Below are 16,605 nucleotides of genomic sequence, written 5' to 3'. Positions count from 1 at the left end.
GCGTCAGGACTCCCCCAGCAAGGATTCCTCCCCAGAGGAAGGAAATTTTCCCACTCCAACTGGCCTAAGAGATACCGAGGGGAAGATGTTATCAGGGTGGAGTAAGCTCTGAAGCCAGAGGACAGCTCTAATTATCGAGAGCCAATTCCATTACAGCAATCTCAGCCGCAGGGCAACCGGGGCCGGATTTTCCAGAGGGGCCTGAGAGCCACAGAAGTAGCTTATCCTCTGTGCCCACAGGAAAAATGAATTATGCACACAGAGAGCAGACCTGTAGCAGCCCGCAGGGACCTCCACATGTGTTACCAAACCAGCACAGAGCTGATAGACCTCGGGGGCACTTCGCTCCTTGCTTTTCTTCTGGAGAGTCCCCTGCTCCCTTTTCACCACCCACCACTTTCACCTTGAGCTCGTTTGTTCTGCCTTTGCTCGGGCAGCCTCTTGGCCCTGGTTCCAGCAGATCTCAGCTGTCACAGCCCCCACCTCTGCAGGGGTGTCCCAGAGCCACAAAGGCCATGGGGACGGCCCCATTCCCCAGCCCCTACAGGAGTGGGAGAGAATGTTAACCCCACTCCTCCTGGCTCCCAGAGACACCTCCAGAGAGAGTGAGCAGCACATCCAACAAGGAATAATCTGGGATATGCTACCACCTGAAGGAAGGAAGGCTGCACATCCAGACACCTCCCACAGCACAGGTGAACCAGGAAAAACTCCTGTTCTGTCCAACTGACTCCTCCATCTGAAGGGACAGGAGACACAGGGAAGCATTTTGAAGTCACCCCAAAAGCAGCAAGAAAGCAGCAGCAAGTCACGGTTTTAACCAACCTTCTTATTTCTTTATTTGAAAGGCACAGCTTGTACGTCCTTGATACAGCATTTTCAGTTCCTCTTATTATAGGTCAAGTGATTAAACACAAAAAGCAAAACAAGATCTTTCTAAAGAACTATATACAAACACCAGATTATTATTTATTTTTTTTACCATTTTTGTTTTTTAAGAAGACACGCTAGCGCACGGAGATAAGAACAGAGAAAGCTGCTGTATCCTCTACACAGGGCAGGGCCACGGGGAGGGGGAGGCCGGGGAAGGCTCTTGGTCTGCCTGCCCCCTCTGCCCAGCCACCTGGGCCCCCGGATGCTGTGCTGAGGAGGAGCAGGTGGCACAGGCTCCCCCTCCAGCCCAGGGTGATGAAGCCCCTGGCAGCCAGAGCTGGTTGAGAACAGGTACATGCAGAACAGCAAGGCGCCGGCCTGGTATTATTAGTGCAGGAGGGGCGTGGGGGGAACACGGGGCCAGGGCGATGCGATGAGACCAAGAGCGCCTGGGGAAGGGAGGAGATTGTTCTGGGCCAGGGATCCTAGCAGGGAGTTGTGCAGAACCGTTAGGATCAAGGGGCAATCTTTAAATACCGAGGGTGGAGCAGCAGGTGGAGGGAGGAGCTGGGACAGCCAGGGGGCAAAGTGGCCCCGGAGCAGCCCAAGCCAGACTCTGGGAGGAGGGACAGGGACGGCAGGCTGGGCACAGGGAGAGCACGATTGGCCACACGGGTAATGCTATGGCGCTTTGCATTGCTGTGCAGCAGCCGGGGATGGCGCTGGGGGCTCCCCCCAGGCCCTGCCACCTGCCCCGTGGGGACAGGCAGGGCTGGTGAGCTGCCACCGAGCACAGGTCACCGCGGCCCTGCTGCACAGCAACCAGAGAGAGATACTGCATTTCGCACTAACCCGCCCCCTCCCTCCCCCTGACAGCCCCTTCCCCCGGCCCCCCGGGCGCTCTAATCCGATTTCTCCCCGTCGTCATCTTGGTGGGCATCCCCGTCGTGGCCGTTCTTGTCCTCCTTGGAGAGGTGAGCCTGCGAGCCCAGGGCCGACAGCGACAGGAGCCCGGTGCCAGCGCTGACGGCGGGGAGGGACGGGGGCTGCAGCCCCACGGGCAGCGGGGTCAGGGGCAGAGCGAGGGCTTGGAGCTGCGACAGCTGGTGAGCTTGAAGCTGCTGCTGTAGGGAACGATGGACAGACACACAGACAGAACGGGGGTATTGTCATTTTGAGTGTACTTGGACCCCAAACCGATGGCCTGGACTGGCCAGGGTGTGCCAGCAATCAGGATTAAACCAGGGACCTCAGGGAGCTTGAGAGCATTGCAGCCTCAGGGTTGGCTGGGAAAAGAGTTCTTGAGCCCTGCTGCTGTGAGAACCTCAAGAGAAGACTCAACAGTGTGTCCCAGCAGGACACACAGCCCCTACCCCACAGGACATCTGGCCTCAGGCTCTGGCATGTCCCAGGGCTGCAGTTAAAGCCCTCACTCACAATTTTGACCAAGAGCAGATGGTGTTTTCATGCCGAGTGCCTACTGTGGTTCCTGCTCAAAACCACAGCTCCTCTCCTTGCACCCTGCTGAGGCAGAGCAGGGATCCCTGCAAACATCACAGCAAGCCTGGGTGGAACCAGCCCTGTGCCAGGAGGGCCAGCCTAGCCTTGCAGCCTCATCCCACTGCAGCAGCAGCACCAGAGCAGGGGTTCCCTGATGTCCCCAGGTTAAGAACCCACAGCCCAGCCAAGGGCCTGGATTCCCCCCCCTCCCAACCCACACTAAACCTGCATCACGTACACGGATGATGGAGTTCAGTTCTGGCGCTGTGACCTGCTTGGCTCGTTCAATGGCTCCCAAGACTTGCTGCTGATGCTGGCGTGGAGAAAACAGAGGAATTTGGGGTCACTTCTAATGCCACTTCTAAAGCAGAACAGGGAGCCAGTCCACACAATCAGGCTGGTTACCCCACAGCAGGAGACACCTGCACACCTTTACCCGAGACAAGAGGCTCACACCGGGGCCTGGGGCAGCAAGGAGCAGGGAAGGAAGCACGTTTGTCTCATCCATTTCCCCACCAAAGGGTTAAGCAGGTCCCCTCTTACTCCCACCCTCATCCTGCTCTCCACACACACAGAGATCCTTGGCCAGAAGGCTCCAAGGTGGGCAGTGTCTCTATCCTGCCACTTTCAACTACAGAGACCCTCTAACAAACAGAGCAAGCCCTAAAATCAGCTCTTGGGAAACTCCTTGGGACACATCCTGGATACCAACTGCCAGCAGCAGCTGGGTGTTCCAAACACAGAAAATATGGTTGTATCACATACTTTAAAAAATATAAAGGAGAACTGTACTTTTTCCTTGCAGAGCACAAGGTCTCTGGAACACCAGGCCTGCCCACTGCACTTCAGCAAGGGGATTTTTCTTTTCATTTTGGCAGCAGGACAGGGTTAAGGATTGCATTAAGATGCAAAAGATTTAGCTGGGGCTTAGTTATTAGGCAGCTCTGATCTGATCAGCAATCGACTTTGTCTGTCCTAAGAACAGGTGGGTGGGAAAAACAGAACCTGTGCCCTAAGCCCAGCACTGACCCAAGCAGGAAGCCCCCAAGGGGACAGGAGAGCTGCTCAGAGCTCATGGGGAGACAGAAAATATGGCTCTAGAAGTGTTTAATCTTCCCCTCGCCTCAGACAGCAACTCCCAAGCACCCCCTCCCCCAATTAATTTCTCAGGGGAGTGGGAGGAGCCCATCAGCTGCATTAATTAATGAGGCAGAGGAAGCAGATCTCAAAGAGGAGCCATATGGAGGTATTTTTTTAAGTGTCCTTCTCCCTCGATTAGCACTCAAAGCTCCCACTGCAGACATGGCTGAGGGCTCAGGAGCCACGGGCAGGAGAGAGCAGGACCAGTTTTGTCCCCAGCTGCCACAGAAGGGATGGAGGGGCACATTACCCACCACAGAGTGCTCCAACACTGCCTTGAAGGGCTGGTCCCCACACAGGGGCTGAGAGCAAGCAGGGCTTTCCCAGCCCAGGGGTGGAGAGCTGCCTGTGCTGGAGGGCTGGGACCCCTCACTGGCTGCAGAGGGACAGTGCCAACACACCCCCAGTCTGAGGACTCACCTCTTGTGAAAGGTAGGGCAGAACCTGTGCACAAATCCCATTTAGCCTCTTGACAATTTCAGCCTAAAAGGTGGGAGAAATAGAGAGGAGAAGTCAGGCAGCTCAGGACTGAGCACCCACAGCATCAGCTGCCCCACCTTCCCCCTCCCCTGGCCCAAATAGCTCTGAGAAAACCCACTCTCCTGGCAGCATCCTGGGAGCCCCCCCAAGGCTTCTCCCTGCATGGTGAAATGAAAGGATGCTGCTGACTGCAAAGAGCAAAGTTTCATTATTCCTCCTCCTCTCCAGGTCCCTGACACTCATTTAACAAATTGGGAGCAACCAGAGAGCAAAGTTACTGCAGGCCCAGGTGGGGATGTGCTGAATTACATTTGCCATGTGGACACAGGCACACACACGTCTGTTCAGCCCTCTCAGGCTCCCCCTCCCCAGCTGAGCTGCTGGACTGGAGCTACTGGGGGAGGCCAGAGGGGCTGGGCAGCTTCCTCAGACCCTCACAGCAGCAGTGGCAAATTTTGGGGCGTTAAATGCTTTTCCCCTGGCAAATAGTGAAGCTGTCAGTCCTTTGCAAATCGCTTTCCAAAGGGGTCAAAAGAAATCCAGAGCCAAAGGGTACAGGCACACACTAAAACCCCAACAGCACCACGGGGAAGCAGATGAGGCTGGGAGACATTCGTGGGACAGCAGTGAGGATTTGTGGCTCAGATTCTTTGACAAGATTCAGGTTTTCCCAGGGAAGCCAGTCTCATGGGCTTAGCAACAAGGGCAATGGGATCAGAAGCACCAAGTGCCTTTGTGAGGAACAGAACTGTGCTAAGAGGCTTAAAACTGAGCCACGACATGCAGCCGACTTTGTGGCTGGAGCTGGAGCCAGATAGAGACAGGCTCAGAGGAGGCTCATGTCGTTAACACCACAGGTAATTAGTCACTGGAGATAATTAACAACTTAACCACCAGTGAGGGTAATGAGCAAACTTATCCAGGCTGCCACAGAGTTTCCAAGCCACAGCTCCAGACCCTTCCTGGTGCTCAGATACCTGTTCAGGCCCTGGGGAGAAGCACAGGGTGCCCAGAGCCCAGAAGGGAGCCCACAGGCCAGCACTGTGACCCTGAGAGGTGTGGGGGGGCTGCATTTCAAAGGCAGCTCTAACATTTTACAGGCTGATGGCATTTCTAGTTCCTGAAACACAACTGAAGGGACAGAGGGCAATGCAGAGGAGACAATGCACCTTCCCCAGGAATTACAGCACTTGGAGATGCTTTTCCCCCTACCTGTTTGTGCATTTCAATATTCAGCCCGTAGGACATCTCATAGTACTGCAGAGCAGGAGAGAAGAGAACAAAACAAATTGCAAGTCAAGTCTCTGCCAGGTAAGTGCTGGGAACCACCACTGCATTCCTGGCAGGGTTTTCTACAAAGACTGGGCAAGGCAGGAGAGCAGAGGCCAGCCCCAGAAACAAACACAGCACAAGGCAAGCACAGAGACTCCCTCCAGGTGCTCTCTGCCCACCCTGCTCCAGATCTGGAGACTTGCCCCACAGGATTCCCCTCACAGACCTTTCCACAGTCTGCACCAAGGTGAGAGTGAATGATGCTGTGTCAAACCTGGAAAAAGGCTCAGGCCTCCAAATTTCCCTAAGTGCAGCCAGGAGAGAGGCAGCCTGGCTGTGGGAGCTCTGCCTGGCCTGTGTCCTACAGCCCACAGGACTGCTTCAGCAGCAAATGGCAGAGATCACAACTGGGCTTCGTCTAGCAAGTAACACATCCAGCTGCACACAGCTCCAGCTGTTTAGGAAGGAGTTATGTGGAAACCTCCCCCCTCCACACACAAAAACAATCCGCCCAGAAAACCCCTGCACAGCAGCAACAGGCGGCTACAGACAATCTATTGGCAGAAGCAGCTAATTCCTGACCCCTGGAAGAAGCTGTTACATGGCTGATGTTTTTGAGAGTTTAGAAACCTCCTCCTGCAGGCTGCAATCCTGATTCTTCCAAAGGGAAAAGAACAATCCACATCTGTGCTCATTTAATTGAAGCTCACTGGCACCCTGGTACCGACGCCACAAGGCGACGAAGCGCCCGGCTTGGTGTCGGAATGATCTCAGCCTGCTGCGGGCTCTCGAGCCTTCTCTGCATTCTGAACACCGAGCAGGAAGCAGGAGCCCGTCCCCCAAGCTGCCAATTGTGACTTATTCAAAAAAAATCAGAGCAGCTGTAGCAGCTTTGCACATTCACAGGAGCCCTCCTCTTGGCTCCCCGTGTGACGGGGAGCGGCAGCAGCTCCGGCTCAGCCACGCAGACAAGGCAGGAGCTGCTGTGCCTGCAGAGCCTCCAGCGCTGCGCCACGAGGAACAGCCCTTCCCCTCTGCTGCTGACAGCAACCTGAATCAATTCTGGTGACTGCCGGCATTAAGGGGAAAAAAAAAATAAAAAATGTATCTTGGCCACTGCTGGAGATGAAGGTTTGCATGCAGACTGCGAGGCACAGGAAGCAATTGTTTACCAGTGAGAACGGGGCAGGCTTGCCCATTAACACGCCAGGAAAGCTGTGACCTCTTCTCCTTGTCCCCAGCCCCGAGCACACCTTGCTCCCCACAGCCTCAAAGTCTGGCCATAAAGGCAGTAGAGAAAGACGAAGGGACCAGCTAGCTCCCTTATTTCTGATTTTTTAAGTCTTAACTCTGCTCTGAAGAGCTGCTCTATTAATTTCTACATCTTATCTCTTCTTTCCAGGGCAGGGGCAGCAGCTGGCGAGCAGGAACCAGCTCATCTTCATGGACAGTATTGCAGCCTCCCATTAACTCCATGATAGGCACCCCTCCCCTCTGCTCCAAGGGCATTACCTGGCAGGCAAACCCTCACCCTGCTCCCCAGAACATGGCTGTTTCCTGGCAGATTTCTCCTTGGAAAGCCACAGCTAAGCCTGCTGCCCACACGTGGCACCATTTCTCATGCCTTAACCAGGCCCTGCCCTGGGGCTTGCACACCCTGTGCTGGGACACACGTGCCAGCACTCAGCACCACGGCTCAGCGAGGCTGCGGGGTCACCAGGAGGTGCACTGGCTTTAGCCCTTGCACAGAAGCTGATTTCTGCTTCTAACTCACACCTGCCTTGTGGGGTTTTCCCAGTTTCATGACTTCTCAGAGCACTGCTTCATCTCTCACTGGCCACGACCCTCCCAGAGGCCCCAAATACCTGCACACCAGCACCCTGCAACACCTTCTCAGCCATGTAAGAGCTGTCACTCCCTTTCTGCACACAGAGACAGGCCAAAGACCCATCAAACAAATCACCCACTGGGCCCCATTTTCTACATCAAAAAACTGCCACCGTGCATTTCAACAACCCCCTGCACGCAGCCAACACAAAACAGCCCCGTTTTCAGGAAAAAAAAAACAACTCCAGGCTCGCTGAGAGCCCTGGAGCTCTGCGGGGCGTGGGCTCCCTGCCAGGCAGAGCCCAGGCACAGGCACCTGCTGGTGCTGCCACCCACACACACTCAGCTCTCGCCTGCCGGGCCGGTCCTTACCATGACGTAGTGACGCTGCATCTCCGATTTCTCGCTGGCTAGTTTGTCACATTCCAACTTCAAGCTGAAAAGCCAGAAAACAGTAAGAAAAAACCACAAACAGGAGGTGAGAGAGTTGATGGCCACAGAGCAGCTGCTTCCTGCACAGGCTTGGATTCTTGGACATCGCTATCGGGGCTTCAAGGGGTGGCCAGAGCTCAGACAGGCTGTGCTGGCACAGCAGTGACCACAGAGCCTGCTCCCCACTTTCTCAGCTGGAGCGGCCCCAGCACACATTCAGGGAAAGGACACGAGGCTATCCACCAGCAGAACACTGACCTCCCTCAGGCAAATCCATTCCACAGGAAGCAGAACGCTGGGGAGAAGCAGAGTTGGCTGCCCAGGGAGGGGTTTGCCTTTCCTCAACAGATCTCTGGCAGCTGGGGACAGATTCTGGCACAGAACCTGTCTGCAGCACTCAAGAGATGTTCCAACACAACATCAAAAACCAAAGCCAGACCCACTTCTGGATGGGGGCGAGGGGGAGGCCCGAGTGCAGCACATCCCTCCAGAAGCAAAGATTTTTCCTCTCTCCTAGATTCTTCACACCCTCCAGAGAAAGTGCCGCTGCTCCCAGCGTTTTATGAGACTCCAACTCACCAGCCGAGCAACTGCAGCCAGCATGTGCTGTGGTTTTATGTTTCAAACAAGAAACAGCTTCACCTACACAAAACCTGCTCCTTCTTGAGCAGATTAAGTCCAAGGGGGTGGAGTGGCGTGGGGGGGAAAGCTTCCCTTTCAGCAGGAACATTCCTCGGGCTGCCCTGCTCCCCTGATGGCACTGCCAAGGCACAGAGACACCAGGAAATGGCCACTTCCCAGCAGTTTTTCTGCTTTCTCCTGCCAGAATGACAACCACCACTAAGTTGAGACCTGCCTGCAGGCAGAGCCCGGGCTGGGGGACATTGCAGACACATGGCACCAGTGCTCACACCAAAATCAGTGCCAGGCCAAGGCAGAGGGCATCACTCAGACCATTCAAACCAAAGGGCTTCATGTTTATGTCACACACATACACAGGCAAAGCAACAGATTGTCTCAAGCCAGCTTTTGGGTCAGCAGCACTATTTCCACACACACACACAGAAAAAAAGTAGAAGCTTTTGGATTTAAGTGCTCCCTGCAGCATTTGCAGTCCAGGAATGGCAGCCAGCGAGAAAAACTGAGGAAAACTCCCAGCCAGAGGCAGGAGGCCTGGCAAGTGTCTGTGCAGTCCTGGCTGAGCAGCACTTGGAGGAAAGACCTTGGCTGGAGAAGGGAATGGGCGTTCTCCTCGCTGGGCTCCCATGTGGACACACCAACGCCGTGCCCGAGGCTCCCCTCCAGCCAAAGCTGTCCCAGGCGACACGACCGGGTCCCCTTCCCCAAATTCTCATCCGGCCCCCGGAGCGAACCAACGAGCACAAGAACCGGAGCGATTCCGGTGACCGGCAGGACAGCCCCGGCCCGGGGGCAGCACCTACCTGTGGTACTGGGCCTGCAGCAGCTGGAACTCGTCCTTGATGCGGTCGCACGAGTCGGAGGTCGTGAACTTCAGCTGCTGAGGCAGGTGAGAGGAGCCCTTGAACGAGAGGAGACAGCGCTGGGGCCGGGGCCGGGGCCGGCCGAGCCCCCCCGCCCCGAGCCCGCCCCGGGGCCGAGTCCCCGCCGGGGGCAGCGCCGGGGCCCGGGGCGCGCCCAAGGTCACCCGGGGGCCCCTTCCCCGGTGCTACCCGGGCCCCGCCATCCCCGGGCTGCCGGCGGCGGGAGGCGCTGGATCCCCGAGCCCGCGGGCCCAGGGAGGCCGGGCAGCCCCCCCAGCCCCCGGCCCCGCCCCGCGGCTCCTCCGGCCCGGGGCCGCGCCGTACCGAGTGCCGGCTTTGTGGAAACATCATGTCAGGTTGCGGCTCGGTCCCCGCACGGAGCGGCCCGGTGCCGCCCGCCGCCCCCGCCGCGGCTCTCCCCGCGCCGCCGCCGCCGCCTTTGTCCGCGCCGGGTCCGGCCGCCCCGGCCCCGCGGCCGCCCCGCCCCGGCCGCGCCGCTCGCCCCGCGCCGCTCCCGCCGCCGGCGCCTATTGTCTAATGGCGGCTGCGGCTCCGGCTCCGTCCTGCGGCTGCTCGGCACCACCTGCCGCCGCCGCCGCCTCCCCGGCCCGGGCGGGCCCACGGCCGCGCCCGCCCCCGCCGGGCCCGCCCCCGCCGCGCGGCTGCTCGGGCTGCTCGGGCTGTGGGCACCGGGCCGGGCTCTGCTCCGTGCTCCACTCGGGGATCCGCTCCCTGCCCCGCTCCGAGCTCCGCTCCGGGCTCTGATCGGGGCTCTCCCCGCCGCGGGCCCCGGGGGACGCCGTGCCGCGGTCGGGACGGGCCTTGCCCCGCCGGTCTCTGCTCCCCGCGCCCCGCCCGGGGCTGCCCGGCCCTCCCCGGAGCCTCCCGGTGCCGCGGCCTGTGGGGTGTCCCTGCCCGGCCCCTCCGAGCCCGTAGAGTGTCCCTGCCCGGGCCCTCCGAGCCCCCGGCCCAGCCCGGCCCGGCCCGGCCGAGCCCGCGGGGTTTGGGGTTTGCCCGGGCCGGGGTCCGGCCGGCCTGAGGCAGCTTCAGGGCCTCTCGCCGGGCTCCTCACCCTCCGCAGCTCATTTTCCTCATTTTCACGCCCTTCCCCGAGCAGAATTGACTTTTTTTTTTTTTTTTTTTTTTTTTTTTTTTTTTTTTTTTTTTTAACTCAGAGTTTCGTTTTGTTTTATTTTAGCGTTGCCCTTGGCTGAGCGTGAGGAAAGGCAAGAGGAAAAAGGTAAATTCACCTACAGCTGGCCCCCAGACAAACCTCTGATCTCCAAACAATGGAATATTCTGCTCTGGGTGCAAACTTTGGTCCTGAACCTGCTGCCTGAGGAGCAGACCCTGCAGTTCGTGTCCTGCGGGATCGATTGCATCCCTCCCTGAGAAAGCTGGGATGGGGAATTCAGCCACAGACTTTATTTCTGGAAGGACTTTGTTGCCAAGGGGCCTCTTGCAAAGCCACACACACAAATGTGAGGCAGGATCAGGTCCTTGGAAGCCATTGGGAGAATAACAGGCAGGAACGTGTGAGCACACAGGGAGCTTTCATAAATTTCGGATGTTGCTCCACGTCTATCTTTAAAAATCAGTACATTTTCTGATTAAAAATAAAACCCTGCACGTCATGACTCCAGCAATGTGGGCTGGCCTGTTGTGGTATTTATTTTTAAAAAGAACAATATAGCAGCTGAGTTATTGTGACACCTCCTGCATATTGTGCAGTAGCTTTTTCACTTCAACATCTCCATATTAGTGGAAACTGTGACAGCTTCATGCCAAGGATTATTAATAGTGCAGGCAGGCTTTGTGTCCCTGCAGAATAAGGGTTGGAAAACAGGGCAGACAGTCTTCCCCCAGTGGGGTTGGCATCCCGGTCCCCCTTTTTACATGGAGAGAAACTGAGTCACCCCAGCTTAGGCTCTGCTCAAGGGCAGAGAAATGCAGTTTATTGTCAGTGTGTGTTCACAGCCAGATCAGGTCCCTGTTGTCCCCTTCCCCTGGTCCTGGAGCAGCACAGGCACCGTGCCCTACCCTTGCAACAGCTTGCAGTCACTCCTTTCCAAGTGGGAAATGAAATGCTCCTTTATTGGCATTTCTGTTGGCTACAAAATGTTCCATTTTATCTTTTTTTTTTTTTTTTTTCTTTCACTCTCTCCTTACATTCTTCCAGGAAACACTCTAATTTATGGTATAATCTTGGCAAATCCCAATCCAGGGGAACACAAACTCGCTTGTGCCTGCTAAATGACTTTTTAATGGGCCTGTTTCCAGCCGGGCAATGCACCTGCATCTGAATGAAGAAGGGGGGATTTTAGCCTGGCCCAGGTTGTGTGAGTCAGTGGGGCTGAGTATGGCCTGGGCACACAGGAGCTGGCCCCAAACACAGCCTGGTGAACAGTGGGGGTTCCCACAGCCCACCTCAGACCTGGCTGGAGAAATGAAGGTTTTTCCAGCACAGGAAAAGGAGTTCTGTGTAGGAGCTCTCCAAGGGAACCGACGTTTGTCTGCTTCAAAGCTGTTTGAAGGCAACGTGGGAAAGCCCCCCACTCCCTCAACACCTTGGCCAGGAATAAAGTCTGCTGGACTCTTGCTACAACCAGGGCTGGGTCAGGGCTGGGCGTGCAGGTGGGTTTCCAGAAAGCCATGTGGGGACAGGGAGGGCAGAAACATTTTGCATTCCTAATGGAGCAAGAAGCTGTCCCAGTCCCTGGCCCCACTGGAACAGTTCATACAGGGATGTCCTAATGAAACCAGAGAAACTTCCTATTAGTTCCTAAAAGGAACAGTCTAACAAAGCTGCCAAAAATAAATCTGTGTAATGAAGAGCCTTTGTAAATTATTCAGATATTATATCCCACTCCAGCACTGGTTCAAGGAGAGAGGTTGTACAGACATTTTCTGCTCTGAAGCTCTGGACACAAGGAGAAAGCCCAGCTGTCATTATTATGAAAATGTAGGCTCTGAGATCTTGCTTTTACCCTGAGAATACTCTCACTTTTACCTGGAATTAAAGAGCAAGAAATAAAAAAAGGCACAGCAGCAATTCAGGTGCTGAGACAAGGAAGGTTTTTTCCCCTTTCTCCACAGCCTCAGGATTTCTCTTGGGTCCCATCACCTCGAGCTGACCACAGATACAGATGCATTGCAGGATTGAGTCTGAGGACTGTGGGGCACTGCACAGCTCAGAGTGGCACGGGCAGAACCCACTGGCACTGGGGTGGCTCAGCCAGTGACTCCTTTGCTTCTCACTTGTGGTTTGAATTCTGTGGCCTCCTTCCAGTAGAAACGGGGCTCAGGCTGACCAAACTCATTAAACTTCAGCTGCCCTTGATACCCCACATGCCAAGAAACCCCAGTCCCTCCCTGGGCTGCAATCCCCCACTTCCACCCTGTATTCAGATTTATAAAGGCCAGTGGTGGCAGCTTGTGGGCTTTAGCCACAGCCATCCCCATGGCACACTGCTGGGGCTCACAGAGTTCTCCCCTTCCTGCCTCCCTGCTTCCCCAGCCCCTCTTTGCCAGCAGCAGGGCTGGTTCCTGCTTTTTTTTTTTTGCTTTGCCCAGCCCTGCCAGGTCTGTGCCACCTGGGATGGGATGGGGAAGCCAGCACTGCTGGGGGAGGTTGGGCACTGGACCTTGGCCCCGTGCCACATCCAGGCCAGACTGTCCCTTATCACTCCTCTTATCACAGGGATTATTAACTTCTTATATTAAACTTTCTGTAGATAGCATAACACAATCAGCCAGACACAAGGCAAGGGCTGGGCAGGCCCAGGAGTGATTTACACACAACCTCCCTATCATGTCCCTCTTTCATGGGCTGTTCTCCTTCTCTACCTCACCACCTCCCAACTCTCCTGCTGCTTTTAGGAGCTGTGCAGGTCTCTCTGCTGTAGCAAAAGTCTGGGATGAGCAGTGAGGCTGCAGGGATGATGCAGTGGGGCTGGACAGGATGATGCAGTGGGGCTGCACAGGCTCCCAGGGAGCTGAGGGAACAAGAAGTGCAGCACTCTTCTCCCCACGAACATGGCACTGGCAGGGCACAGATGCCTCCAGAAGTGCTGTCCCTCACCCTCATCACCACCCAGCCCCAACTGTTCCATCCCCTGGCACACCCAGGTGCCCCTGGTGGGACACAGCAGAGTCCCAGCACCTCAGTGCCCACAGGGGCAGCAGACAGAACACTTGTCCTGCACTGTATGCCCACGGTTCTGTGCTCGTTTCCTGCTGAAACTGCCTTGCTGCTTGCTCTCAGAGGCAGAAATGAACACCAGCCCAAATTCCTTGCCTACACCAAGAAGAAAAATGAGAAACTGTCTGTGGATGTGCATAAGGTCCCAGCCAGGAATGGCCTGTAGGCAGAAAGGGCCTTTCTCCAAGAACAGCCTTGGTCCAGGCAGGCTTTTTACAGCTGGTAAAACAATCCTACCCTCTTTGATCCCGCTTTATCAGTGACTTGGAATAATTGGGTTCCATTCCTCGTGGTGGCTGCCCCCCACCCCTCCTTTCTGCTGTGGCCTGTGTTTTTGCTGCAGACTGATTAGGGGTAATTATCATCCTTTTTACCAGCCAAAGTGCAAAGGAACAGTTCACACTCCTTGCAGGAAGCAGGAAAGGGATTTTGCAGCTGAACTATGATTAGGAAGCACATGGCAAGGATGCCTGAACCTGCTTGCCCCCTGGGTGGTGTCCCTGAGGCATTTGGTGGGAGATAAGCAGGAAATTTGGAGCTGTGAGACAGTCAGGGGAATCCACTGACCCTTTGGTCATGAGAAGCTTCCCAGCACAATCAGTTTGCAGAAGCAGCTGTGAATCCCTCTGCATATGAAACTGAAAATGAGCCTGAAGGGAGTGACCCACAGGGGCTGGGATGGGCAAAGGAGCAGCTTCTTGACCAGGCCCACCTGTGCTGTGGGCATGGCCAGGGCTCAGGATTCTCTGGCTCCCTTGCTGGACAAAGGGAGGAGCAAGATAGCGATTTTAGGGTCAAAAGGATCACCCAGCCTCACGTGAGACTGATTCCTCCTGCCCCTGTGCAGGATCAGTGTTCACCTACTGCACTGGAGCTTCACCAAATGCATATTTGCAGCAGTTCCTGAGATTTGCACAGGAAAGACAGATCACTACACCCTTAAGAGTCTTTCTGTACTCAGCTAGTTCAGCAGCACTCCTCCAGGTAGGGAGAACATTTCTTCCTGACCTCAATTTATGACAAACACTGAAGCATGAGGCTGGATTGATTGCACAAGGAGATTGTGTCTTGGTAACTTGTGTGAATGCTGCAGCAGCTATGCTAATTCATCATTCCTTTATTTATGAAATCTGTGTGCAGGTTGAGTGCAATTAAATGATGTGCTTTGGGATCGCAGGGGATGAAAGGATCACAGAAAATGTAGGTTTGTTATCCTCGTTTACTGTGCACTGAGCCCACCTACAACACCATGACAAACCAGATGTGAAACATAAGGTTTAAAAAAACTAATCCAGCAATTGCTGTCATGGGCTGCATTTGTCAGCCTTGTTTGATCTCGGTGCCTTTCCTCCTTTTTTCAGAGAACTCAAATCTTGTGGCATCTTCCTGTGACAGGCAATTGAAGAACTTGTAAAATTAATTTTGGGGGAGGCTGAAACACTTGACACGTGCTTTGCAGCTGGGTCCCTGGTCCCCATCAGCACCCAGAGAGAGTTCAGACACATTCCTCCTTTGAATATCACAAGAGAAGGAGACTCTGCAACCCCTCTGTGCAACCTGTGCTCTGTCAGCAGCACAGGAATGTTCTTCCTCCTCATGTTCAAGGTGGAACTTCCTGTGCATCAGTTTCTGCCCATTGTCCTATTGCTCAACAGCTGAGCAGAAACTGCTCCATCCCCTGGCACCTCCCTTCAGGTATTTGTGGATATTGGTAAAATCCCCTCTTTGCCTTCTCCAGGCTGAACACACCCAGCTCCGTCAGCCTGGCAGGACCACCCCCCTGGCCTGCCGGCAATGCCTGCTCCCTTCTGCTCTCAAACATCTGGAACTCACAAGGAGCTAAGAAATGGGGCCAGAGTGGAGAAAAGGGATGGTGCTCTGAAATGTCTGCAGCATGATGTGCCTGCATCTCCATGGGCCTTGGGATCCTCCTCTCTGTAAACAAATGGGGGTCATCTTTGGGCTCAGCATTAGCTGCTGCAAATGTGGGCCATGGGAACAGTTGCTCTGGAAGTGGCCTGACACGTTCAGGATCAGCTTTCTGCAGGAACAGGGACATGGAGCCCGGGGAATTGCTCAGCACACTGATGACAGACCTGAGGGAAATCCCAGGTCTCCTGGGAACCCTCTGAGCACCAAAACTTTTCCATTAGGGCAGAAAGGGAGGGAGTGGATGGGCTATTGTTGCTTGAAGACTGGCAGTTCTGTCATTTTTAAATCAACACTTTGATCAGGATTCATCAAAACTCAACATCTGTGCCCCCAAACTTCCCATCAGCAGGAACCAAGCAAACAGTCCAGAGGCTGGATGCAAATTTTATTGCTCCTTTTTCTTTTGGCAAGCTGTGGAAATTTCCTCAGGATCTGCTGCCCTTTAGATTTTGATCCTGCCCAGGAGAAGGCAACCAAAACCATAAGTTCCAACACACAGCACCTTGTGGTTCAGAGCAGCCCAGCAATCCCAACCTGACAACTCTCCAGCAGCCCCAGACACGTTCCCTGTGTTACCCTCACAGCCTGAGGACATGCAAACAGGACAAGTGGCTTGTCCAGTCAGGGCAGTGCTGCAGGGGTTACAGGAACCTCAGTCTCCTTAAGGACTGTCCAGACTTGGGAGTTCCAAAGGGCAACAGGTCACGGGGAACAGCCACTCTGGCTTTGATCCTGTGTGTGCTGAGCACTTCTGTCTGCTGAATAATTTTCAGCTGCCAAAGCAAAAACGACCACATCACCTTTGCCAGAGGTCTGTGATGAGGGAGGAACAGTCCTCCTGGCTGTGGGGCACCTGGGAGGGAAATGTAAGAGAATGTAACCAAGGGAGGTGAGTATTAGTGCTGTTAAAGGCCAAACTATGGAGAGACCACTGGGCGGAAAAACAAAACAAAACAAAACAAAACAAAACAAAACAAAACAAAACAAAACAAAACAAAACAAAACAACCCCCCCCCCAAAAAAAAAAAAAAAAAAAAACCAAAACCAAACAAACAAAAAAAAAATCACCAAAAAACCAGTTAGAAACTTCTTTTAATTGAGGCAAAGAACTCATGGGAATAGCACAGGCATAAAAGAGAATTTAAGTGTTAAATGGAACCTGTTGTTTGTGAGCATCTTGTGTTTCTGTCTCAGCCAAACTGCCAAGAGGTAAGGACTGGCAAACCACTGTGTGAGCCGGGCTGTTAACAAGGGAGGCAGGAATGTAACAGCTCTATTGTGCTTTTTTGGACCTTCAGAAAGACTGTTTAGATACAGACCCCAGACAAGGCAGGGTAAGAGGTGTGCAACCACAGGTGCCTGTGTGTGTATGTAGAGTCCAGGTGGCAGGGACTCTGCTTGGGGCAGGTTCCCACAGAGCACGGGGGTGCTGCTCTGACAGATAAA

At 54.8% G+C, this 16,605-nt stretch overlaps 1 protein-coding gene across 2 annotated transcripts; it reads right to left on the bottom strand.

Moving 5' to 3' along the window:
• Window positions 1-814: 814 nt before the first annotated feature.
• Window positions 815-9,452, bottom strand: TLE5 (TLE family member 5, transcriptional modulator). Of its 2 annotated transcripts, none has more exons than XM_083879849.1 (7): window positions 9,351-9,452; window positions 8,967-9,064; window positions 7,465-7,528; window positions 5,206-5,250; window positions 3,934-3,996; window positions 2,612-2,686; window positions 815-1,997 (listed from the first exon to the last, which is right to left on the bottom strand). In XM_083879849.1, the coding sequence occupies exons 1-7, from the start codon at window positions 9,375-9,377 to the stop codon at window positions 1,776-1,778; spliced, it is 594 nt and encodes a 197-aa protein (XP_083735975.1). In that variant the 5' UTR covers window positions 9,378-9,452; the 3' UTR covers window positions 815-1,775. The 2 variants fall into 2 exon arrangements, with proteins under 2 accessions (XP_083735975.1, XP_083735976.1); XM_083879850.1 differs by having other exon boundaries at window positions 815-1,994.
• Window positions 9,453-16,605: the final 7,153 nt, after the last annotated feature.

Source organism: Zosterops lateralis, assembly GCF_965231275.1.
Source record: "Zosterops lateralis genome assembly, chromosome: 29".
In the NCBI taxonomy this organism is placed as follows: domain Eukaryota; kingdom Metazoa; phylum Chordata; class Aves; order Passeriformes; family Zosteropidae; genus Zosterops; species Zosterops lateralis.
This window is presented reverse-complemented; position numbering and strand designations above follow the sequence as displayed.

Coding starts and splice junctions, on each gene's coding strand:
- TLE5 (XM_083879849.1), bottom strand. CDS start 9,377: ATGATGTTTCCACAAAGCCGGCACTCG. Junction 9,065..9,350: donor TTCCACAAAGCCGGCACTCG/GTACGGCGCGGC, acceptor CTCTCGTTCAAG/GGCTCCTCTCACCTGCCTCA. Junction 1,998..2,611: donor AACTGAACTCCATCATCCGT/GTACGTGATGCA, acceptor CGTTCCCTACAG/CAGCAGCTTCAAGCTCACCA.